Below are 27,147 nucleotides of genomic sequence, written 5' to 3' on the forward strand. Positions count from 1 at the left end.
TTTTCTGTTCCCAAGAAGTCTACTATCATAGGGATAAGACGAAACGAGAATCGGTAACTGGTTTGCAATTTTTGTGCTATCTATGTTGCACAACCTGTAGTCTTGCACAGAAAAATTTACATTGTTTTAGTGAGTGACTGCTTGCTAATGGATTTGAACTAGTGGTTACTTATAGTGGAAGAGGAAATAAATAATAAGATGGAGACGATGTTCAGGATCTGTAACAGCGAGAATACTTCTACATAACTGTACATGAATAACGAATGGTAACAGTGATAATTTAAGCTATTGACCCCAAAGACTTTCTAAATTTCTTGACGACTTTTGAAATGTAGACTCCAGTAGCTAAAAACTATTAAGATCGTTTTTGAAGCGATGTAAGACGTTGCTGTTATCAGGAAATATGTCTTGAGGATTTAGGAGATTTAGAACCACGCGAATGTCAACAGTATCGGCGAGGAAAATGAAACGGTGTCATAGAACTTACCAGTTAACTTCGCCTTCTGTGTGACCATACAACCCGTTCTAAAAACATTTCCATGAATAGAACTGCCTCACTATTAAGAGTGTTCTTAACTTGATGTTGTTCGACAGACGTAAATATCTCAAATCATCTCACCTCCTTATAATAGTCATATTCCCTGAATAATACATCATATTCTTCGTCTGCGTGTACTAGGTCTCAACAACTGCTGCATAAATATACTGCCTAACACGAAGCGTGAAGCACCCTTCGGTGGTGAATAAAGAGAGTCACATTAACACAGAACTTGGGAGTATGAGTTCACTTAACAGTATGACGTTGTACATCCTCTGGCCTGGACGCATGGACTCATCCGTATGGTAAGGGTGTCTAAAAGCCAGTATATCATCTCCTGAGGCCATGTGCGCACAACTGTTATAACCGCCCCCTCATATCCTGGATACTGGCGTGGGGATGGAGCTGAGATCTTGCTGGCCATGGAGGTACCTCAACATCATGAAAACAGTTCATAGAGGCACACACCACTGTCCTGTTGACAATTGGCACCACGACACTTCATATGAGAGAACACAAGATGATGCAGGGTGTCTGTGACATTCATTTGTGCCGTCATAGTTCCGTCAACCACCATCAACCGTGACCTGAAGTCATATCCAAAGTCTGCTCACTCAGTGACTCCAGGTGTAACGCCACTGTGCCTCTCCAAAACATTGGAAGAGTGGCACCTCTCCCTTGGTCGCCACCGTACTCGCTGACCACAGTCATCTGGGATAGTGCAGAACCTTGTTTCATCACTGAACACAATGCGACGCCATCCACCAGCAGTTCATGCTTCCTTCTCACGGCACCACTCTTCATGTTAACGGCAGGCTATGCGTGGGACAGCGATTCTCTAGCCTGACTGCTGCCAGTCTGCGACCAACGATGCGGGAAGGCGCAGACTGTTGTAGGGAGTCCATTAATTGCCTCCGGATGGAAGGAGCAGCTGTAACTCAATTACAGTGTAGATGATTTGGAATACTCATATCTTGTCTTATTGATTGACCAGTGTCACATCCGAATGCCCCACAAATCTGTACATTGCGCAATTCGACCACCCGTACAAATGGAGACCCAAAATGAGCCTCTTCCCAAACTCTGTCAGAAGCTGATAATGATTCGTAATGCTGGTACGCAGCACCTCTGTGGCCTTAACAGTGATCACTTAACCTCCGACATTGTTTACGTTTCTTATACACCCTGCCAGGCCTCGCTGTTAATAATAGTAAACACGAACAACGTTAATGCACTCTGGTGGCGTCCTACACGTCACAGAGATTCGCAACGATCTTACATTGTATTCCGGTCATTTCTTCTGGGTACTTCACTTACCTGTCAACTAGCGTGCTTTATTAACACTTATACAGTTTACGAATTATTTTTCTTTTTTTCTTGTCTTATTCACAGAAAATATCGCCACTCCTAGGCTTACTCGTTACTTTCTTGTTTAAAAGTGGATGCGATGTCTGCGTAAATGTTTCCCTATAATTTTTCCTTCGCAGACCTATGTTGTACGCAAAATGTAAAAGAGAGTGGGAGACCATAAATGAACAGCTATGTAACATAACAAGGCTGGCAATGAAGTCCAGTGGTAAGTCAGTATTTTTCTGAAAACAGTAGTGCGACCTATGGGTATATGCTGGGAGCAACGAAGCGAAGAGCAGGATTGTTTCCCGCCTCATCCCATCATAGACATTCTTCACAGTTGTATGGTGTACGATATGATCCCCAGGCCATTACACTGTCTCACCACGGTTTTTATTACTTTGTTTTCCTTCTGTCATCCAAATGAAAGCACGTCATTCCAATTGAAACAGATTAAAAGCAGCCTCATCGCGCCACTTCACATCCATTCCTTGGTCTGAACCTCAGGTTTTATGTATCTGGGACTACTGAAATCACAGCAGATTTACCAGGAATGTTTTCTGTATGCTGCTCCCACTCTATTGTTTTAAATATGTGGTTTTCTCCAAGTCCAGATGGCCTTATATGATTATTTAAAAGGAGCTACGTGTATATATGCATATCTTAAACACAAACGCACGGCTTTAAATTATCGACTTACTTTTATCGACCACTCCTAAGGCACAATAAAACTCCGAAAATCTTAACGTAACAGTATTTAATGCTCCCTGCAGTACAATTAAACGACACACATCAAAATAAGTTTTGCATCACACCAGTCCCCAGAACTGCTGAAGATAGACGTTGACTGTGGATATTGTATCACAGACACAGTCCCTTTGACTGTTCAGAGATGTCACTAAACCCGCCCAAAGATGTAAACAAACATGCATGAGCAGCGCCTATTAGAGGGAGGATGTCCGACAGCCCATCATTTCCAGCCCATCAACCCGAATCGTGTTGTCTGTAGTTCAACCATGCCTAGGCGGTCAATACCGCGGTTCAGTCGCGTCCGCATTGTTACTTTGTGCCAGGAAGGGCTCTCAACAAGGGAAGTGTCCAGGCGTCTCGAAGTGAACCAAAGCGATTTTGTTCGGACATGCAGGAGATACAGAGAGACACGAACTGTCAATGACAAGGACCACTACTGCAGAGGATGACCGCTACCTACGAATTATGGCTCGGAGGATCCCTGACAGCAATGCCACCATGTTAAATAATGCTTTTCGTGCAGCCACAGGACTTCACTCCCGATGTCCATGGCGAGGTCCATCTTTGCAACCACGACACCATGCAACGCGGTGCAGATGGGCCCAACAACATACACAGTGGGCCGCTCAGGATTGTCATCACGTTCTCTTCACCGGTGAGTGTCGCATATGCCTTCAACCAGACAAACGTCGGAGACGTGTTTGGAGGCAACGCAGTCAGGCTGAACGCCTTAGACACACTGTCCAGCGAGTGTAGCAAGGTGGAGGTTCCCTGCTGTTTTGGCGTGGCTTTATGTGGGGCCGACGTACGCCGCTGCTGGTCATGGAAGGCGCCGTAACGGCTGTACGAGACGGGATTGCCGTCCTCCGACCGATAGTGCAACCATATCGGCAGCATATTGGCGAGGCATTCGTCTTCATGGACGAAAACTCGCGCCCCATCGTGCACATCTTGTGAGTGACTTCCTTCAGGAAAACGACATCGCTCAGCTAGAATAACCTGTTTGTTCTCCAGACATAAACCCTATCGAACATGCCTCGGATAGATTGAAAAGGGCTGTTATGGCCGACGTGACCCACCAGCACTCTGAAAGATTTACGCCGAATCGCCGTTGAGGAGTGGGACAATCTGGACCAACAGTGCCTTGCTGAACTTGTGGATAGTATACCACGACGAATACAGGCATGAATCAATGCAAAAGGACGTGCTACTGGGTATCAGAGGCACCGGAGTGTACAGCAACCTGGACCACCATCTCTGAAAGTCTCGCTGTATGGTGGTGGAACATGCTAAAGGACGGAAATTATGTTTATGCTGATCTCTGTTCCAATTTTCTGTACAGGTGCAGGAACTCTTGGAACCGAAATGATGCAAAACTTTTTTTGATATGTGTAATTGCAGTGCAGAGGAATGTCCTGAAGCTGTTGTTCCAAATAGCACTAAAACTCTGCTTAGGTATCAGAAATGGGCAGCTGGCTATACCAGCAAATGTCGGAGGAGCTGTTGAGTACCAACAGATCCCTAGATTTCAGGTTTAACGGTAACTGCAAATATGCGATCTTGGTGGCCAAGTCATTCGCTCGATTTGTTCAGAATATTCTTCGTACCAATCACGAGCAATTGAAGCCTGATGACATGGCGCTTTGTCATCCACAAAAATTCCGTCGATTGGGAGCATGAAGTCTATGAATGGCAGCGAGTGGACTCCAAGTAGCCGAACATAATTATTTCCAGTCAGTGATCGTTCAGTTGGATCAGAGACCAAATGCATTCCATGGAAACACAGCCCACACCGATATGGACCAGGTTGAACAGTGCCTTATTGACAACATGGGTCCATGGCTTTGTGGGGTGAGCGCCACATTCGAAGCCTTACCAACTGAAATCGGGACTTATCTAACCAGGCCACGGTTTTCCAATCGTCTGTGGTCCAATCGACGTGGTCACAAGCACAGGAGAGGCGCTGCAGGCAGTGTCGAGCTGTTAGCAAAGGCACTCACATTGGTCGCCTGCTGCCACAGACCATTAACGCCAGATTTCGCCACCCTGTCCTAACGGATACGTTGTTCCTACTTCCCACATCGATTTCTGATGTTATTTCACGGAGTGTTGCTTAGCACTAAACAACTGTAAGCAAACGCTGCTGCTCCCAGTTGTTAAGTAAAGGAACTCGGACACTGCGTTGTCCACGTTTAGAGATAATACCTGAAATTTGCACTCTCTTGACGCTGTGGCTCTCGGAATATTGAATTCCCTAAAGATTTCCGAAACTGAATGCCCGTGCTTCTGTCTCCAATTACCATTCTGCTTTCAAAGTCTGCTAATTCCCGTCGCGCGGCGAAATCACGTCGCAAATCTTTTTACGTGAATCACCTGAGTACAAATGACAGATCCGCCAATCCACTGCCTTTATATACCTTGTGTACGTGATACTACCGCCATTGTATATGTGCATATCGCTATCCCCTGACTTTTGGCATCATAGTGTAAAAACACATTAAGTTCTGAGTTTCAGAGATAGAATGTAAAAACACATAAAGTTCTGAGCTGCAGAAATAGAGGGTAGCTGGCCAATAGTAGAGTCCATCCAGAGTCATAAATGCAAGCCAGTGTAGCCAACTGATAGCATCCGGCGAAATGAAAGTTCCATCTAAGCAAGCACAGGACAGAGAAGGCTGAGAGTTGAGGGCGCCCATTATTGCTGGACGGTGGTAACGGTGTCCCGCCAGATGGCGTGACGTGCGCTCCAGGGGCATGGCTTCTTTTCAGAGCCCTGATTGTGGTCACGGCTTGCAGATCATGGCGCCACCGGTGTTAAGGGCTGTAAGTAACTGAGGGTCGATGTCTGACAGATGTGATAGGTTCATGTCGCTGTCGGAGCCAGCTGCAGCTTTTTCCGTTTCTTTCACCCCGAGCGACGCTTTGTGTATGTTACTTGTGGACTTAATGGAAACTCTGTAATGGTACATTGTTTACGCTAGCTAACTACCCTTAAATATACGTGTGCTGCAATGATCTTCAGGTTGCTGCAACAGTGAAGGTAACCATCTGTACGTAGGGCATCTAATAAACTTTGTTTAGTTTGAGTCACACAGATTGGTCTATATTAGGTTTGCCTTTCATCTTTTTAAATTTTTGATTATATCTCTTATAGATAGTTCATTGTGTATGTAATATCTGTAAGTTCGATTAGAAGGTAACCCTACAGTCGGGTACTCACCCGAAGCAGCCGCTCTTAAATGTATTTTATCGCTGCAGTAACGTGTAGCTTGTAACAATAGTGAATGCACCTGTTTGCATTGTACAGAATTCAATTTAATTGAGTGGTGTGGTTTAGATTTGGCCCTCTGAGAAGCTTCAATAAACTATAATCCACACAACTTGGATTCTGAGTGTGCGTTAATCGGTGTAACATGTAGTTTGATGTACTAGCGCTATATAAGAGTTTACACTTCCATTATTGAAGTTACAAGGAAACTGTTCCGCAGGTTTCTTAAGCACCAGTGACGAAATCGTCCCCGGGAACATGGGCCTTAAGGATCAAGTGGAGGCCCTTCGCTGGGTGCAGAGGAACATAGCAGCGTTTGGTGGTGACCCAGACAAAGTCACTATCTTCGGCCAAAGTGCTGGAGGGGCCTCCATTCATTACCACGTCCTATCTCCAATGAGCAAAGGTAAGTGAACTAAAGACTTTAATATTCCATGAAAATAATAATTTCACTTCAGATCAAAAGTTTCTAATGCGTCCAGGAGGTACAGCGCCCTTAAAATAATGCCTCACTAACTACAGTTAGACAGCAACTTCAGCATCAGATGGTCCCTTCAAATTAATTTGAAACTTTCAGCACAATGCACTAATTGTCAAAATAGATTATTTAGAAACTCTTATTTAGCTTGCGGCAAAATGCTTATGACGTGGTTGTAACTGGCTGAAACATTCACTGCAGAAAAGAATGAAGGAGTCATTTCTTTGAAATCCCGTAATTCCCTCCATTCCTAGAGCAATGAGCAACAGGATCACGCTCTCCACAACCTTTAATACAATTGACACCCCCTTCTCTAAGGAGACAATGGGCCTGCAGCCCCACTGAATATCATCTGAACTCTTTCGAGAGCAGCGTGACCCCAATTTTTGCTCTATTATGAAGGGTGGAACCACTAAGGACCGTTGAAAACTATTCGAAAAAATTCGAACGTGATCTGAAGCAGCAACGGTTGTTTATGCCTTTTCGGCCATACTGTTTCGCGCCGTCACTTGGTGAGGAAGGGGTGGGGAGGGGGGGCCTCTGCGACACTGAAACATGCATCAAACAGCAACGTTACCGCCTAGGACCCCAGTTCGACAACAGACTCAGTCCCATGCACATATCATCATTATTCACATTAAAACGACCCTGTATTGAGACAGAGATGTTTAACACCCGGAGCCTGAGATTGTGGGTGAGTAGAATAGTGTACAGCAGTAGCGGTATAGACAATAGCAGTTGACTGTTAACAACACGTTGATTTGTGAACAGATTTTCTATCGTGGTAATTAGTAGACGAGCCAATGTCCTTGCTACAGTGGTAACACCGTTTCCCATCACATCACCAGAGTTAAGTACTGTCGGACGATTTGGCTAGCACTTGGCTCGATGACCATCCGGGTCTGCTGTTGAAAAACGGGGTGCACTCAACCCTTGTGAGGACTGCTGAGGAGCTACTTAATTGAGAAAGACCGGCTCTGGGAGAGCGGTGTGCTGACCACATGCCCCACCAAATCCGCATCCAGTGACGCCTATGAGCTGAAGATGACACATCACTTGCCAGGAATCGATGGATCTTCCATGGCCTATTCGGATAGAGTTATGTATTTATTTTGCTTAGGTAGCCATTTTTGTTTGGGACAAGAGTATGGGACACTTGGTGTGCATGTGCAGAGGTGATATCACGGTCGTATGTGTGTGATTATGGCTTCTGTGTGCCATCGTTATGCGCAGTGCGAGGCTGAGAGGAGCCACCCACATTTCATAACATCATATTTCCCGTTGAGCGGAATTATCATGCAGCACACGCAAGCACATTGCTATTTCCATGTACGTCATTTTTGTTTGTTGTGTATATTTACTTGCAATACAGTGTGACTGGTCCAAGTTTTATTGTATTACTATGCGAGGTTTTCGATGGGGTGATGCCAGCGTCAATGGTGAAATCCAAGCGCGCAACAATTTTTGATGAGATTTCTATTGTAGTTTGTAGAGACACACCACAGCATACACAGACGCACCACTAATACATTGCGGTCGGCGGTGAAGACATTTCGACTTTGTAAAGTAGTGTATGAAACGTCGATTGACACATTATAGCATTTTTGGCATGTTCAAAATTTAAGGGATGGTTGAACTCACTTGAGCGTACAAAGTTAAGTGCACACATGATTTTTTTTCTTTTTATTGTTGCTGAAATTGAAGTCTGTTCAAGAAGAGCGCAAAACTGATACCATTGAAGTTAGCGTATAAGATTATTTTGAATGTTAGAAGTTAACGGTGGGCTAAGATCGCTCTTGTATACGAAGTTAGGTACATGCTTTTTTTGTGATATTCTAGTCCTTTCTCGCGGCTCACACAGCTGACACCATGCGACCTAGTAAATAAGAAGGAGGCGTCCTAGAGGTTTAGTGATGCATACACTACACACAATTATTACAGGTTCTGTGGTAGAAACGTAGGTGCCCATCTTATTTCTGTATAAGGTAGGAAAACAAACTCACTGAGAGGGGACATAGTGCAATGATGGTAAAAACGTTAAGACGTTACGCATCCAATCCTTTCCGTCTTGGAACATGACAGACAAACAACGTATGTCACCAAAAGCTTGTTACTTTGTGTGACCAAGTTTCTGATCCGACACCCATTTTGTATCCATTTGAAAGAGCTCGTTAACGAACATTATTAAGGTCACCATCTGTCCCTCACGTCTTAATTCCTAGTCTCTTATGTGTCTTCATTTTGGCATTTGTGACGTATAACACTTCGATAAATATTATTGCAGTATAAAGTTAATTTTTATTTCATATGTCTTAGCCCTACGTGTCTTGTATGTATATAGTTTTTTTCATTTGTGGCATATATCATCATAATGAATAGTATTACTGTGTATGATTTATATTTATTTTCAGATTTCTTGGTTACATGTTTATTTCTATGTGTCTTATACAGCGTGGTCCATTGATTGTGACCGGGCCAAATATCTCACGAAATAAGCGTCAAACGAAAAAACTACAAAGAACGAAACTTGTCTATCTTGAAGGGGGAAACCAGATGGTGCTATGGTTGGTCCGCTAGACGGCGCTGCCATAGGTCAAACGGATATCAACTGCGTTTTTTTTTTTTAATAAGATCTCCCATAAATTGTCATACGAAACGAAATAATCTAGTTTCTTACCATATTTTTAATGGAGAAAAACGCAGGAACTTAAGCAACGCTTTCAATCCTTGAAACAGATTTGTAACGTGGAGATATCCTCAGGTAGTGGAACATCAGAATCGTTCCCTTGAAACGACAGATTTCATCGATTGACAGCACTACAGCAGTCTGTATCTGAACTGCTGTTGTGGTGAATGAGACTGACGTGTCGCTGCCGACATCCGCCGGTCCCCACAAACAAAAGAAACCACGTGTTTACTGGTGCGGCCCAGCCTCTTCAGGGCCTCCGAGGAGGACAAAACAGACGAAACGCCAAGGTTGGTACATCCAGCTATGCTTTGTTGTCAATGGCTTACAGTTAGCAGAAGGGACCTGCTGACCAGCGCCCTTTCGGCCCGAAAGAAGCAAACTGCTTCACTGTCAAACTGCACACGGGAGACAAACACATAAGAAACGCTGGCCGCTGCATACTGGAGCCATTCCGAGTTGAACCTGAATAAACAAGGTTCAAATGGCTCTGAGCACTATGGGACTTATCATCTGAGGTCACCAGTCCTCTAGAACTACTTAAATCTAACTAACCTAACGACATCACACACATCCATGCCCGAGGCAGGATTCGAACCGGCGACCGTAGCGGTCGCGCGGTTCCAGACTGAAGCGCCTAGAACCGATCGACCACACCGGCCGGCGAATAGACAAGCCACGACCTGAAATCCTGCTGGACCGTGAGAATGATTCCTAGGAGTGTGTACAGTAACAGAAATTCAACGTCCTGGAACTTGGAACTGATAGCAAAAGAGCGAGCAAATAAGCATCTGCTATTAGCCACTGTGGGCTTATGATCTTCACTTCCTGTTTTTCCTGGTGTGCTGGGCTTGTCTTGGGCTCTTGGCTTCTGAAGCTGGCCCTCTAAGCTTCTTGAGCTCCTGATTGATTTTCTGATCTCGCTAATGGCTCTAACTTCACTTGCTGCTTGTCTCGGTAACTACGTGCCTACGCTCTGATTGTTTCCAAATTCCTTGTAAGCTCCCAGTTTCTCCATGAAGGCTTAGCCCCCTTCCCAGAGACGGTTGAGTTTCACTTACTGTCCAGTAATCATCCCACGAGCACTCGACTTCGCTATTCTGTAATTTTTCCTTAGGTCAGGCTTCTACACACATCAAAAAAAGTTTTGGATCTCCCGGGTTCCCAGAACTCCTGAAGATAGACGTTGACTGTGGATCTTGTATCACGGACACAGTCCCTTTGACTATTCAGAGATGTCACTAAATCAGCCCTAAGATTTAAACTACCATGCATGAGCAGCTCCTAGTAGACAGAGGGTGTCCGACAGCCGATCACTTACAATCATCCACCACGAAGGAGGTGGACAGTGAGTGTTGTCTGTAGTTCAACCATGCCTAGACGGTCAATACGACGGTTCGATCGCGTCCGCTCTGTTACTTTGCGACAGGAAGGGCTCTCAACAAGAGAAGTCTCCAGGCGTCTCGGAGTGAACCAAAGCGATGTTTTGACATGGAGGAGATACAGAGAGACAGAATTGTCGATGACATGCCTCGCTCAGGTCGCCCAAGGGCTACTGCTGCAGTGGATGACCGCTACCTACGGGTTATGTCTCGGAGAAACCCTGACAGCAACGCCACCATGTTGAATAATACTTTTCGTGCAGCCAAAGGACGTCGTGTTAAGACTCAGAGTGCATGATTCACTCCCGACATCCATGGCGAGGTCCATCTTTGGAACCACGACATCATGCAGCGCGGTACAGATGGGCCCAACAACATGCACAATGGACCTCTCAGGATTGGCATCGCGTTCTCTCCACCGATGAGTGTCGCATGTGCCTTCAACCAGACAATCGTTGGAGACGTTTGGAGGCAACCCAGCCAGGCTGAACGCCTTAGACACACTGTCCAGCAAGTGCAGCAAGGTGGAGGTTCCCTGATGTTTTGGGGTGGCATTATGTGGGGCCGATGTTCGCCGCTGTTGGTCAAGGAAGGCACCGTAACGGCTGTACGATGCGTGAATGCCATCCCCCGACCGATAGTGCAACCATATCGGCAGCATATTGGCGAGGCATTCGTCTCCACGGACGAATATTCGCGCCCCCATCGTGCACATCCTGTGAGTGACTTCCTTCAGGATAACGACATCGTTCGACTATAACGTCCAGCATGTTCTCCAGACATGAACCCTATCGAACATGCCTGGGATAGACTGAAAAGAGCTGTTTACGGACGATGTTACCCACCAACCACTCTGAGGGATCTACACCGAATCGCCGTCGAGGAGTGGGACAATCTGGACCACCAGTGCCTTGCTCAACATGTGGATAGTATGTCACGACGAATTCAGGCGTGCATCAGTGCAAGAGGACGTGCTATTGGGTATTAGAGGTACCGTTGTGTGCAGCAATCTGGTCCACCACCTCTGAAGGTCTCGCTGTATGGTGGTTCAACATGCAATGTGTGATTTTTAAGGGCAATAAAAATGTCGGAAATGATGTTTATGTTGATCTCTGTTCCAATTTTCTGTACAGGTTCCGGAACTCTCGGAGCCAAGGTGGTGAACAACTTTTTTTGATGTGTTTATTTCCCATCTGGTGCTACGTTTGCAGTTTAATTTCCAACCTCTAATCCAGTTTTGACTCCGATTCAATAAGCGCTGCTTGTGTTACTCGCCCACACAAATTTTGGACAGAGAAAGAATCCGTCGTAGTAACCTACGTGTGGTGGACGAGCAGACTACGTACTGACTGCCAGAAGATAGCTGCCCTTATCATGCCTGGCTTATACAGAGGAGAGAAGGCCATTCACCATTGGCCGCTGTCGACACCATGCGCCGCCAAACCCGTTCGAGACATGCAAGGGAAAGTCGCCACCTCAACCGGCCGCCGCTGAAAATCAGCGTCCATCAGCTGGAGCCTGCGTACCGTTAAATTCACCCGTCGCCGTCCCTAAAGCTGATCCAGGACGTCAGTAAAGTCGCCGATTCTTAGATGTTCCACCTAATGTCTGCCTAGTAAAAGCGACCCTGAAAACATTTGTAAATGACTTTCTTGTTTTCACTTATTGATTTAATAAATCACTTTTCTTGATAACTTTTGTGATCACCTTTCAGTCAATTCGATGCTCAGTGCATGTCACCTCTACAGATAACATTTGACACCCGGTACAGAGAACATATCAGAGCATGGAAATTTGGAACGAGCCACTCAACTTTTGCAGAACATTTGAGAAAAAATAACCACAAACCTACTACAAGAGAAAATTACATGAAAATTGTTAAAATAAATGATGAAAGACATCTCTTAACACTACAGGAAAATTATCATATAAACAAAACAATTATTGTTATTACTTTTTTAAAAATAAAAAAAATAAAAAAATAAGAAATCTCTCTCCCTCTCTAATACACACACACACACACACACGCACACACACACACACACACATTTCCAAAACAGTAGGTAACACTTAGAAAAAAAAATGAATCTCTGTATTAAAAATATGGCAGTTGCAGTGATGTGTAACGAAAACAGTGAACTGAAAGTGAACTGTAAGATGTTCATCTGGTTTCCAGGTGAGAAAAAGCAGTTTGCTTAGATGCAGTGAATTAGAAGTTACCTGTAAGTACCTTTCCATTTCGTCAAAAAATGTTAAGGAACTGTTTTTAAATCTATAACCTAGATGTGAAACCATAAACTATGTGTAAAAAGGACAAATCATGTAATATTTCAGGACATCCATTCCAGATGCCTTGTAAAAAAAGGCGAAAAGCGTCTGGGTTCATAAATAAAAATAAAAATTTCGATGTGCAGCTTGCAAAAGTCATTTCTTTGAAACTACCGCAATTTAGATAACTTTTTGTTTAATCGATACTGATCAGACCTAGCGACCAGGTAACGAGAACATTAAATTTAATCAAATTTCATTACCCATTTTTAATTTTCAACCTTCTAACACCCTGCGGTGGGCATATTTGTACGCTATCATATTTTGGCAGCAAACACGAGGTTCAAAATAGCGCGAGTGATTACACTGTAAAAAATTTCTGTTTCAGATTTTATAATTAGAACACCTCCCAGCTGCTAAAATTTGTAACCACAGCAGCTAAGGGTAATATATTAAACCTTCAGCCTCATGCAGTGTAGAGCTGTCCACATACTTAAAATACTGATGAAATAAAAAATCACAACACCAAAAAATAATCAATGTAAAGTAATGAAATTTTGGGAATACATTTGTCTAGGTAATACAATGAAGTGATTAACATCCCAAGTTCATAGGTTAATGTAAACACGAGATAAATTATTACAAATGCGGAATTCTGGTACATTAATAACTGGTGTAACCGCAAGAGTGTTGAATACAAGCATGCGAAATTGAAGGCTTTGTGTTGTATAGGTGCCGGATGTCAGTTTGTAGTACTAAGTTCCGTTGTAGTCGGTCAATTTAGGGACGGTTAATGCTGTTTGTGGATGACGCTGATGTTGTCGTCCAATGATGTCCCATATTTGCTCACTTGCAGACAGTTCTGCTGATCGAGCAGGCCAAGGCAACATGTCAACATTCTGTAGGGCATGCTGGGTTACAATAGTGGTATGTGGGCGAGCGTTATCGTGTTGGAACACACACCCTGTAATGCTGTTCGCGAATGGCAATACAACAGGTCGAGTCACCAGACTGACGTACAGATTTGCAGTCAGGGTGCATGGGATAACCAAGACAGTGCTCCTACTGTCATACAAAATCGCATCCCAGCGTGTAACTCCAGGTGCACGTCCAGTGTGTCTAGCACGCAAACAGGTTGGATGCAGGCCCTCAACTGGCCCCGTCTAATCAACACACGGCCATCACTGGCACCGAGGTAGAGCCAGCTTTCATCATAAAACACAACAAACCTACACCCTGCCCTCCAATGAGCTCTCGCTTGACACCACTAAGTCGCAAATGGCGGTGGTTTGGTGTCAGCAGAATGCACCCTGCAGGGCGTCCGGACGTTAATGATCATTAAGTAAAACTGATTTACGTCCTCAAGTGACGCTACTGGCCCCGCTCTTACGCTACTGTCCAGAAAACTTAGTAGACATCACTTTTCATATGTAGTAAAACACCCACCAAACTTTCGTTTATGTCGCACATGTCACGGTTGGTGTATAACTAGCTGAGTACGCGATATTGCCCAGGTATGTATTTATTCCAATCTTCTAGTAGTCCATCTCCTCCTTTACCCACTCTCTGTCCATCTTCTCCTCTCCCATCTGTCTGTCTATCTCGTGCTCTTCCCTTTCTCTGTCCATTTCCTCCTCCTCCCCTCTCTGTTCATCTTCTCCTCCTCCCTCTCTATGACTATTCTTCCTCCCTTGCCTCTTTCCTCCTCTTTCCGTTTTCTATCCATCTCTTCCATTCAGCACTCTTCGTCAGTTTCCCCTACCCTCTCTCTATCCATCGCCTCCTCCCACCTATCTGTGCCTATCTCCTCCTACTCCCTTGATGTCTATCCATCTCCTCTTCCCTCCATCTCTCTCCATGGTATTACGCTCATCCTAGTGAATTTCATTTTCACGCAGCTCAGTGTACATGACGTCCTTTAGCCTGAACTATGTGCTGCACAATGAAAATTTTTAAGGTACATCCAGTGATGTAGGTAAATTCTGCCTGAAAAATGTGTTGCGAATACAGTCAGTAGTAAAGAAGTAATAAATTAGAAGGTCGTGATTCATACGCCAATTTTACTACATGAACAGGGAAAACTTAATAAGCGATAAACCTTCCTATTTTCATTATTTTGCGGGGGACGCCAGCTAGAAACAGACTAGCAAAGATCTGAAATTATGTTTAAAGTATATTGTAAGTCTCTAGGTGTTCTATTTCGGAAATACTGGATGACTAAAGTATAGGTATTCACGCGTCCTGTGCTGCACCGATTTTTCACTCCAACCACCACCATTTGATAGGTAGGTGGTTCTTATACCCACAGCGACGATTTCCGAACAGTAATTAATGTAAGTACCAAGTCTGGTTGAAATCGATCGATTGATTTAGGAGAATTCGTAGAGCATACATAGATACATACATAGACGCACACGTACATCCAATTTTTATAATATGTATGTATGTATATTTGAAATGATAATTAAATGGACACCCTAGCTGCAAACAGGCGTTGATGTACTTCATTGGGGACATGTTGGAAATGTGTGTCCCGACCGGGACACGAACACGGGATCTCCTGCTTACATGACAGACTCTTTATCCATCTGAGCCAACGAGGGCACAGAGGATAGTGCGCCTGCAGGGACTTATCCCTTGCACCCTCCCCGTGACACCTACATTCCCAACTTGTCCACACCACTACATTCGGAGTCTCCTAATAGATGTTTGCCCATCATACTCATTACTCGTGGCAGATTAATCTACCAAGTCCCGTACGAGTTCGGGCATAGCGTGTGCGTTCGCACAAGAAGGTCAATGGCCGGGAAGTCATATTTTAACTATATATGACGGTAGTATCTGTTCCTGAAAGAACAATTACCGTAGATGACCATGCAGCTTTGCTATCCTCTGCGCCCTCGGTGGCTCAGATCGATGACTGAGCGGCTGGTCCCGGCGGAGGTTCGAGTCCTCTCTCGGGCATGGGTGTGAGTGTTGGTCCTTAGGATTATTTAGGTTAAATAGTGTGTAAGCTTAGGGACTGACGACCTTAGCAGTCAAGTCCCATAAGATTTCACCCACATTTGAACATTTAGCCGCCACGGTAACTCAGCGTGTTCGGTCAGAAGGTTAGCTGCCCACTGTAATAAAAAAACTGAGTTAATGGAACAAAGACGAACTAAAATGAGTGTCTTGCGACGTCCGCCCCGAGCAGATACAACGAACGAAAACGAACAAAATGAGATTTTTAAAAAAAAAAATGGATTGAGCATCTGCCATGTAAGCAGGAGATCCCGGATTCGAGTCCCGGTCGGGGCACACATTTTCAACATGTCCCCAACGAAGTACATCAACGCCTGTTTACAACTAGGGTGTCCATTTAATCATAATTTCATTTCTAGCAAATCTGCATGGTCATCTACGGTAACTGTTCTTTCTGGAACAGATACTACCGTCATACATAGAATGTATATTTCATTGGAAATTGACTGCATGTTTCCGATAGCCTTGCGTAATCATTTTAACTACTCACGATCTTTAACTACCTTCCAGGTCTATTTAAGAGTGCAATAGCAATGAGCGGATCAGCAATGAACCCTTGGGCATTCTCTAGAAATGCAACCGATAGAGCTGTACGGTTTGCGGGAACTCTAGGATATACAGGAACAAGTTCCAGCGACCTTGTAAATTTTCTGAAAACAGTGGACCCGAACACACTAGTTATGAACTCATCCAGTGCGTTATCTGAGGAGGTATGTATCCGGCTAGGTTGCCTTTATCTACTTCAAGATTGTCTTAGCTTTCTTATCTGACACTAAAATTAACTGTGTAACTAATACAAATGACTATTTTTTTCAATTAACTGGCTTTCAGAACGTGCCCTTACAGCCACCTCAACACTGGGGATGCTACACTACAGTTTCTTTTGACAGTTGATTGTATGCATACCCAGGTACGAAGTTAAAAAAGGCCTGGCGAGGAGCAGATTTTGACATGAAACAAATCTGAGATTTACAGTATACTGAAACTAGTAAAAGAAATGAGTTGTAAGGGCATTTCATTGAAAGAATAAATCATAAATTCTATATTCTAGATGTAGAAGCATGCCGTAGGGTAATTATAACGTAACATCTAGGAAACGCACATTGTTTTCTCTTGGACGGTGTCAAATTTTCTGTCTTTTGGAATTTTGTGACAGTTGTCGATATGCACATAGTTTTTTTCATACGCTGACCGGCATTAGGAATCATCTTTTCCGTAGAATTTTATGTATAATTATGATATGCACGATAATTTATGGAAGCACTGTATATTATGTCCATGTATTCACTTTACTTTGCGCATTTTCTCTCTGCTCTGAGCCGTGACGAAGTAACGAATAAGTGATCAACACCTATTCTTCAGTGTGCTCATATGATTAACAATCATAACATCGACATAAATTTATCAATCCATGCTACAGTCCTCGCAAAACGCAATCTACTGTTGATCAAATAGCCAAAATTATTTCCAACGCATAGCGAACTGAGACAGATAAATGTATTCAAACACTATGACTGTGCATCGAAATTACAGATTTCTCTTTAAGATCGCGTCGATGCTTTGAGTTGATGGTATGTTACAACTGAATCGTTCTAATTATGTAGATAATACCATTCAATAAAGGACAGAAAACTTTCTGTGACAGGATAGCAAGACCTTGTTCTCCTGTGTGTGGGTACCCAGTGCTGAACCAGATCACGATGGTGCGTTTTTGACGGAAGAACCGTGGACTCTGGTAGCTGAAGGGCGCTACAACCTGGTTCCCTACATGTCTGGTGTCACTGACCTCGAGCAGCTTGCACAAACACAGCGTGAGTAAAATAAAATCTTATTGATCTTTCAATGCAATTCTGAAATATGGCTTCAGTAATCATCCAGTAGATGAGTTGTATACCAGGGGCTTCTAAGACAGCAGACTTGTTGCATGACGAAAATTTCTTTAAAAATGAGATTTTCCCTTTTTCCGTTACCGGCTCTCAGTCCAAGAATTAAAAGTGCTACACGTCAGCTGTTTTATAGAAACCTATTGTATAGTGGACTGTATAGGAACACATCATGAGCACATACATAGTTTGTGCACAGGGAGAGGGGCAGTTAACTCAGAAACCTTTCACTCAAGCCCAGATTTCCACCAGAATCGTTCCACGGTATATGATTCCCTTCTCATACTTTACGGTTTTTGATTGTGAAACTACCTGGGGCAAACAGGATACGTATCTGAAAAGCTTGTAACAAAAGCTCCGCGTGTTACTAAGGAAGATGCTTAACAGTTCTTAACATCACTCATATCACCCCAAGAAGTAATGATTTTCATGAAAAGGGTTACAATCTCGCCCACAGAGCACGCAGGGGAACAGCACGCCTCAATTTATATGAAATAGATGGAGAGGAAGTAAATGAAAAGGATTAGTGGAAAATCGTGACTTCCACTTGCAGCCGCACACTGCATTAATAATGGCGAAAGTTGATAACTTGTGCCGGGCCGGAACTCGAGACCGGATGCACCATTTCTCTAGGACGGTTACCTGAACCGTCTCGACCACCAGGATACGCATTTTGTCTGACCCAAATACTCAATTTATCGCACACGTGTCCCTCGTCCAATATCCCCCCTACCTACAAATTATTGATTCCTGTATGAGTTCGGACGATATTACTGCATCCGCACTGAAACAAACGTCAAGGAGCCGTCGTCACCCACTTAAGAAATGTGTATTACGATTTTTGATCATTTTAATAGTCTCCATCCTAGTGTCAAATTTACAGTGAAAGTTGAAAAGGATGGCAAACTTCCTTTTCTTGATGCTTTGATTGACAGAAATGGGGATGGGACTTAGGGGCATAGTGTATATCGTGAACCTTCGCATACTGATACGGGAGTTGGACCGTTTTAAAGTTGTTTTTAAGCAGAATGTTTATACTGCCCAACAAATAGAGTGAGGTGATAAAAGTCTTGAGATAGTTACACGAACATGCACAGACGGCGGTAGTGCCGCGTACAAGGGTATAAAAGGCCAGTATATTGACGAAACTGCCATTTGTGCCCAGAGGATACTTGCAAATCTGTTGCTTTTTTACTGTTTCCCGGTAGTATATCCACGAAAATTTCAAGAATTTTAAATAGATATGACAACAAAAGTGTATTCACGCCCCCGGCTAAGATTAGAGCCCGTCTTGGATAAGTATAGAATGATTTCGAACTGAAGAAACCCAGATGATGCAAAATTCCTTGTTATTGTGGGATAGCTTATATTGGCCAAATTATCCGTACAATTCAGGACCAGTGTGTAGAACGCATCTGTCACACTCATTTACTCCAGCCAGACCAATCCGCAGTGGTAGAGCACCGTCTTAATGAGCGACACAAGAAGTTTTATGAGATGCAAATGGTCACTCCTGCTTCCCGCTGCTGGGAATGTGTTCCAAGGGAATCTACTGAAATTTGATTATTTGATAATACACTACTGGCCATTAAAATTGCTACACCAAGGAGAAATGCAGATGATAAACGGGTATTCATTGGACAAATATATTATACTAGAACTGACATGTGATTACATTTTCACGCAATTTCGGTGCATAGATCCTGAGTAATCAGTACCCAGAACAAGCACCTCTGGACGTAATAACGGCCTTGATACGCCTGGGCATTGAGTCAAACAGAGCTTGGATGGCGTGTACAGGCACAGCTGCCCATGCAGCTTCAACACGATACCACAGTTCATCTCTCTACCATTCCACTCCCGAACAGCGCGCGGGAAAAACGAACACCTAAACCTTTCTGTTCGAGCTCTGATTTCTCTTATTTTATTTTGATGATCATTCCTACCTATGTAAGTTGGGCTCAACAAAATATTTTCGCATTCGGAAGAGAAAGTTGGTGACTGAAATTTCGTAAATAGATCTCGCCGCGACGAAAAACGTCTTTGCTGTAATGACTTCCATCCCAATTCGCGTATCATATCTGCCACACTCTCTCCCCTATTACCTTATAATACAAAACGAGCTGCCCTTTATTGCACCCTTTCGATGTCCTTCGTCAATCCCACCTGGTAAGGATCCCACACCGCGCAGCAATATTCTAACAGAGGACGAACGAGTGTAGTGTAAGCTGATTCTTGAGTGGACTTGTTGCATCTTCTAAGTGTCCTGCCAATGAAACGCAACCTTTGGCTCGCCTTCCCCACAATATTATCTATGTGGTCTTTCCAACTGAAGTTCTAGTAATTTTAACACCCAGGTACTTAGTTGAATTGACAGCCTTGAGAATTGTACTATTTTTCGAGTAATCGAATTCCAACGGATTCCTTTTGGAACTCCTGTGGATCACCTCACACTTTTCGTTATTTAGCGTCAACTGACACCTGCCACACCATACAGCAATCTTTTCTAAATCGCTTTGCAACTGATACTGGTCTTCGGATGACCTTACTAGACGGTAAATTACAGCATCATCTGCGAACAACATAAGAGAACTGCTCAGATTGTCACCCAGGTCATTTATATAGATCAGGAACAGCAGAGGTTCCAGGACGCTTCCCTGGGGGAACACTTGATATCACTTCAGTTTTACTCGATGATTTGCCATCTATTACTACGAACTGCGACCTTCCTGACAGGAAATCACGAATCCAGTCGCATAATTGAGACGATACCCCATAGGCCCGCAGCTTGATTAGAAGTCGCTTGTGAGGAACGGTGTCAAAAGCTTTCCGGAAATCTAGAAATACGGAATCAATTTGAGATCCCCTATCGATAGCGGCCATTACTTCGGCCGAATAAAGAGCTAGATGCGTTGCACAAGAACGATGTTTTCTGAAATCATGCTGATTACGTATCAATAGATCGTTCCCTTCGAAGTGATTCATAATTTTTGAATACAGTATATGCTCCAAAACCCTACTGCAAACCGACGTCAATGATATAGGTCTGTAGTTAGATGGATTACTGCTACTACCCTTCTTAAACACTGGTGCGACCTGCGCAATTTTCCAATCTGTAGGTACAGATCTATCGTTGAGCGAGCGGTTGCATATGATTGATAAGTAGGAAGCTATTGTATCAGCGTAATCTGAAAGGAACCTAATCGGTATACAATCTGGACCTGAAGACTTGTCCGTATCAAGCGATTTGAGTTGCTTCGCAACCCCTAAGGTATCTACTTCTAAGAAACTCTTGCTAGCAGCTGTTCGTGTTTCAAATTCTGGAATATTCCATTCGTCTTCCCTGGTGAAGGAATTTCGGAAAACTGCGTTCAAGAACTCCGCTTCAGCGGCACAGTCGTCGGTAACAGTACCATCGGCACTGCGCAGCGAAGGTATGACTGCGTCTTGCCGCTTGTGTACTTTACATACGACCAGAATTTCTTCGGATTTTTTACCAAATTTGGAGACAATGTTGTCCTCAAAATGGTTCAAATGGCTCTGAGCACTTGGGACTTAACATCTGAGGTCATCAGTCCCCTAGGACTTAGAACTACTTAAACCTAACTAACCTAAGAACATCACACACATCCATGCCCGAGGCAGCATTCGAACCTGCGACCGTAGCGGCCGCGAGGTTCCAGACTGAAGCGCCTAGAACCGCTCGGCCACACTGGCCGGCACCTTTGTCCTCCCATGTGTTTTCACCACGAAATATAAATTAAGTAAACTCAATTCTTTCCTTACAGTAACTCGTGCTGAGTCTGTCTAATGCACAAGCTTGCACATTACTATCGGAAGGCAAATCGAAATATCGGGGATTCAGGTGGACATTTTTCTTCAAACTTGGCGATACTTGTAGCCGGAGCCAGCCTACAGAGCTTGTGCTCAACAAAACTTCAGAGAATTTTACAGGAGTGTTTCCTATAATGCTCACATAATGATCACTTTTTGTTTCAGCTAACGGAGTGTTATCCACAGAAGAGCGAGTAAGCAACCTGAACGAGAATTTTGACGAAAAGGTCGGATGTGATCTACGGCTTCCGACGAGAGAAGAGAGACTGAATGGCGCTAACGCCGTTAAAGAGTTCTACTACAACGGCAGTGACATCACGTTGCAGGATAACTACACCACAGCTCTGGTAAGTGAAGTGAGAGGCACTGGATGAACTCACGAAAGGCCAAATATGCAAGAATGCGATTTTTAAGAGATTTCACATTAAAAATTCTGGAGGCATTACTTTTCAGCGCGCCCTTGCAGTTTGTGAAGCTTTATAATAATAATTACCGTTTTGCTGATGCAATCAAAGGTTCAGAGGATGATATCCAAGAAGGTCTTGTGCATATAAAAATCTAGCAAAGGAATGGTCATAATGCATTAACTACTGTCCGAAGACTTTCAAATAAGCATGAATTTTAGATTTACAGACCACATGAAGAGGAGGTTGCCTGTAATGGCGCAGTAATGTAACGTACAGTGCACGGCGAATTACTTTGCTTCCAGGGTTACTAGCGTGATAATATTTGCGGGTGGTTGAGAAAGGGTGGGGCTTGCCAAGCCTGAACAGCTTAACGTTCACAGGTTTTGAAAAACAGAAGGTTTAATAGTGCGATTCAAATGATCTTTCTATAAACAGATTAACTCCGGAATCGCTGGAGTTGGGATTAGACGTCAAATCATAGTCAGCAGTCACTGATTTTAGCACGACTATATTACTTTTTATCAACCAGTAGCAGACATTGGCTTCCTTAGTTTCAAGTGTTTGCTTATGCTCTCCAGGAAATGCTTCTTAATGAGGCCGTAGGCACATTCGCACAGCTGATGATCTCGAAAATATGCTATCTGTTTAAGAAAAGTGTGACACTGAATTTATTTAATGGGCATTTTGCGTTTACAATTACATTTATTTTTGTATATGGAAAAAATTAACTTCTCTTAACATTCATATGTGCAGACTGCCTGTTTTGTTTTTAATTATAACACGATAACATCTGTGACAACCTCTTACCCCACCAGTGCCTTTTGCGGAGCAATCACGCAATATAGAAACTGCAGTATCCACATTTTTACAGTACGTTTTTATTAACATATATACAAGGAGCTTTTAGATTGTTTAAAATTGAGACCTGGTACCTAGGAAGGCTGGATTGGGTTGCGATTGTGGACAGGGCCGAAATCAATTACTGTTGGTTAATTTATTTTTCAATCGCGTACACTTCATTTGGAAACAACAACAAATAAAAGGTGACAAAAATTAAGAAGTGTTGCACGGCTAAAGGCCTTAATGACAACAAATTCAAAACTATTTCTCTGCTGAAGGCCCCAATAATGATAATTTAAAAACAGCTTCACGGCTGAAGGCCTAAATAGCAGTCTTAAGAACCAGTTAAACTACTTCAACCTGCAATTACAGTTATTAAAATATTTTTTAAAGAACAATCATCAAAATCTCACTGCTAGAATACAGTTGTCTAATTAAAATTTTAAGACAAGTAACACTCACGGCTGAAGGCCTTAATGACAACAAATTCAACTATTTCTCAGTTGAAGGCCCCAATAGTCATAATTTACAAACTGTTTCACGGCTGAAGGCCTGACTAGCAATCCTTTAAGACCCAGTTACATCTTCAAACTTGAAATTACAGTTATTAATTAAAAAAAAAAAACATCAAATCTGATCAAACAAGGGGGGGGGGGGGGGGGGGCGCAGACGTTGCTCCAAGGATCGGTCTGGGAAAGTCCCTCAAAACTCCACAAGCGATAAAACAGGCAGCCAAGAGTTGGATTCACTTCACGAGATGGTAACTCCGACTAGTGGCAGTTTAAATGCGTGACCAATAATCATTTGCCGAATCTACCAAACGTCCGATGACCAATGCAACGATGGAATAACACACCCAAGCCGGAACCGGCGGTCACCACTACTTCTTCAGACTCCGGTGTTTAGAGCATCCGAAAGCAGAAAGGAACCATTACTACCAGAGTAGGAAAAAAAAACACCACCTGGCCCACAAATCAAGGAAGCTGTCGAGCTACACGCCTTACCGGACAGCAGCGTCAAGGCGAGGAAGAGTACACTGCCGCAACATACACTAAGCTCCAGGGCAGGAAATTGGGGCGTTAGCGGCCACTAGGCAGGAAAAATACCACTAGTTGAACTTCACAAATAATAACATATAGAATGCAACAATTAATAATAAGAAGTGGAGGAAGGCTAATTCGGTTCACCTTCCCCAGATGCTCCACTCGCTGCTCTTCGTCTCGGCGACACTGCGAACAGCAACACGCAAGCAAATGGCGAGATCTCACAGTGGTGGAGGTTTCACTACTTGAATTAAGGTCCACTCAATTTAAATTTCCTGGGTCCGGTTGACAACGTGGTTGTACCCCTCGCGACTACAGCCCTTCCATCCGGCAGTGCATGCGTGCCGCCCGTGGTCCCGGAGTGATCTCGCGCTGTGCGGACCTGGCTGCTCGTCTGCCCCAACCGAACTGCCGACCCACACAACACGGGAACACCACAACGTCGCCCCAAAGATAGTACCATCGTTACTAGATATCGATAACCGCCGCTGCTGCCACTAGCGGACAGACAACGCTTGCAAACGGAGTGACGCCAATTAACACAAGAAGAAGAAGACAACCGTAACTATACCAACTAAACGATGCCAACCTAGCAACGGCACCAACGCGAGCCGCAGCACGGCACAAAAATATATATTTTACTCCCATTTTTCATTATAATTCAATGATAGGAAACATCAGACCAGCCGGACGCTGTGACCGAGCGGTTATAGGCGCCTCAGTCCGGAACCGCGCGGCCGCTACTGTCGCAGGATCGAATCCTGCCTCGGGCATGGTTGTGTGTGATGTCCTAAGGTCAGTTAGGTTTAATTAGTTCTAAGTCTAGGGGACTGATGACCTCAGATGTTAAGTCCCATAGCGCTTAGACCCATTTGAACCAAACATCAGAAAACTGACATTACTATGGCATGTAACATTTATTTCTTGCAATAAATCCGTTAGTTGAGTAAAAAAGATGATTAAGTTGACTGTTTGCTAATAGGAAATCCAAGTTAAGAGTTCTGAGCTGGCACAAAGTTTCAACTGTTAGTGTAAATTATTGTAACACAATCTTCATCGCCGACCAGCAACCAAAGTCTATCTGACTGCTTTTATCCATTTATCGAGTAGTGGTTTCTTGGCAGTTATGGTTTTGCTGCTCTTTGTGGAAGCTACATTTTCACTGCTTTTATTGCTTTGAAATGTCTGTAACTTCGATGAAGAATTTCCATTTGGTTACATGCGTTTCCGTTCGTTGAAGAGTTGGTACTACAACTATACAAGTAAATTTTTGGTTTGTGTGATTTTTTGTTGCTCTTAAAGTGTTGTGAGTTTCATGAAGCATTTATTCCGTTTTGCAGTTTGATTCCCACCTCTTCTTTTCGGAAGGAGTTGACGCTGTCATCAGGAGCATGGCTCGCTATTCCTCGGAGCCCGTGTATTACTACGAGTTTACTTACGTCGGCTCTCTCAGCGCCTACCCTGGAGGACCAGGTAGGGGGAGCGAGCAGTTAATCACCGTATTTATCTTTCCTTACGTTTTGCAACGTCACACTTACATAAGTAATAAATTAAGTAACTTGTGCTTACAGTAAGTGCTGTATGCGGTAAAATATCGTACGCGGTAGTCTTAGAAAATAGGGAATCAAATTCTTCCTTAAATAGAATCTACATAAATAACACTTCAGCTTTAGTAAAAGATGATTCCTTATTAAATTTTATTTTTTGGAAAATGAGCGCTTCCTTCAGTAAAATACGATTTTCAAAAGATTTACATGTTTCGTAATTAAAAAATGGTGCTTTATAGCACGTGAAACAAGAACTAGACGTTGGTACTTCCTCGTGTGTTTTTATGCCCAGGAGCTGCACACGCTGACGATACGCGTTACTTGTTTGCATCGTCTTCACTCGATCCCAATACGGAGGAAGGTGTCATTAGAGCTCAGATGCTAGAATTGTGGACCAATTTCGCCAAATATGAGTAAGTAATATGTCACAGTTACTTAAAATATGCTATTCTTAAGGGTTTTCAGTGTACATAATAACACCAACGAACAGGACTAAAACAAAGCATTGTAAGATACGACTACTTTAAGATCACTACGTGCGAAGTATGTGATACAGCACACTATATTCGTTAAACAAGTTTATTAACGTGTATGGAGTATTTTGCGAATGTTATTAAATACACAGTATTTTATTAGCTATTCGCAATGTCTATTCTTAGCTCCATTGCAAGAGACCCACTGAATGTGATTTCTACAAGGTGATGTTACAGACCTTGGGGATGACGGAGAAGGGTAAATGTATTAACATGAGGTCATTTGCCGTGGTCCGGAAACGATCGACAGTGGACCCCTTCTACTGTAAGCTCTTTGCTTTCCAAATTTTAGAAGGTAGTGGTGTGGACCATAACAAGAAAGAAATGTCCAGTGAGCATGGACTCTAAAGTCCATATTTTAAGAACTATAAGCACTTGTTCGTCTTTGTTACTGTGAAACATATCTCTTCTAGTGAACAATTGTTTATAGCTCTTAAACAATACACTTTAGAGACTGTGTTTACTGGAATGTTTTCTTGTTTCGGTCCATACTACCTTATTCCAAGATATAGAATGCAGAGATCCAGTATTAGAAGAAGTCCACCTTCAGAGCTATCAGAACGATTTTCGCATATAATTTTCGACTCGGTAATTTCCGGACAAGGGTCCCTTCCCTCACACTAATTCATGTACCCTTCTTCCTCATCCCTGAAAGTTTATAACAACATCACGGACATATCCCACATAGCATTTTTTCACAAACTTAATCTGAGGAAAACATTAAGAAGATGACGAATGTGAGATACATAGAAACCTAATGAATTCGTACTATTACACCTAAACTTTTAGATAAATATTTTTTGCCCCAAATGTATCTGTACAATGCGCTCTACAAGAATATTATTGTACGTAAGTCTGTTCTAAACTTAGAAACAGGCAGTGCTGTTATATAATGTAAACAATGGATAACTGGAATTCCAGCTACGTTCATGACCTAACATACACTGTAGTATACAGTACACAGATGGGTGTACAATTTACGTCACTCATTAGCTTCAAAACCTTTTAACTTCGTACAACAACTATAAGATAGATTAGAAATTTAGATTTCTACAAAGCTCTGGTCGTAGAAATCGCATTGTTTTGTTAAATTAACATGAACAAGAACACAGTTCTGAAATTTATAGCGTTCCATGTGCACCATCGGTTGATGAGTTCTGCATGGAGTCAGGTGCAGTAAAAAATAATAGAGATTTTATGTACAAAACAAATCTTATCTTATCTTACTTCTTGCGAAGACCATTAACAATAACTTATGATTATGCAAAAAAAACTACCTGAAGAAACAGAATTATGATGATGTTCTTGAGCAAAGG

At 43.2% G+C, this 27,147-nt stretch overlaps 1 protein-coding gene across 1 annotated transcript in view; it reads left to right on the plus strand.

The window, feature by feature from the left end:
- LOC124596041 (esterase FE4-like) overlaps positions 1 to 27,147 on the plus strand; it is a 65,974-nt gene that overhangs the window by 21,448 nt on the left and 17,379 nt on the right. Inside the window, exons 5-10 of the mRNA XM_047135011.1 lie at positions 6,127 to 6,312; positions 16,255 to 16,454; positions 17,390 to 17,555; positions 21,627 to 21,808; positions 25,092 to 25,224; positions 25,591 to 25,711. Coding sequence (XP_046990967.1) covers positions 6,127 to 6,312; positions 16,255 to 16,454; positions 17,390 to 17,555; positions 21,627 to 21,808; positions 25,092 to 25,224; positions 25,591 to 25,711 — 988 coding nt within the window. The remainder of the gene's footprint in view (positions 1 to 6,126; positions 6,313 to 16,254; positions 16,455 to 17,389; positions 17,556 to 21,626; positions 21,809 to 25,091; positions 25,225 to 25,590; positions 25,712 to 27,147) is intronic.

This window comes from Schistocerca americana, chromosome 2, assembly GCF_021461395.2.
Source record: "Schistocerca americana isolate TAMUIC-IGC-003095 chromosome 2, iqSchAmer2.1, whole genome shotgun sequence".
NCBI classification, from domain to species: Eukaryota; Metazoa; Arthropoda; class Insecta; order Orthoptera; family Acrididae; genus Schistocerca; species Schistocerca americana.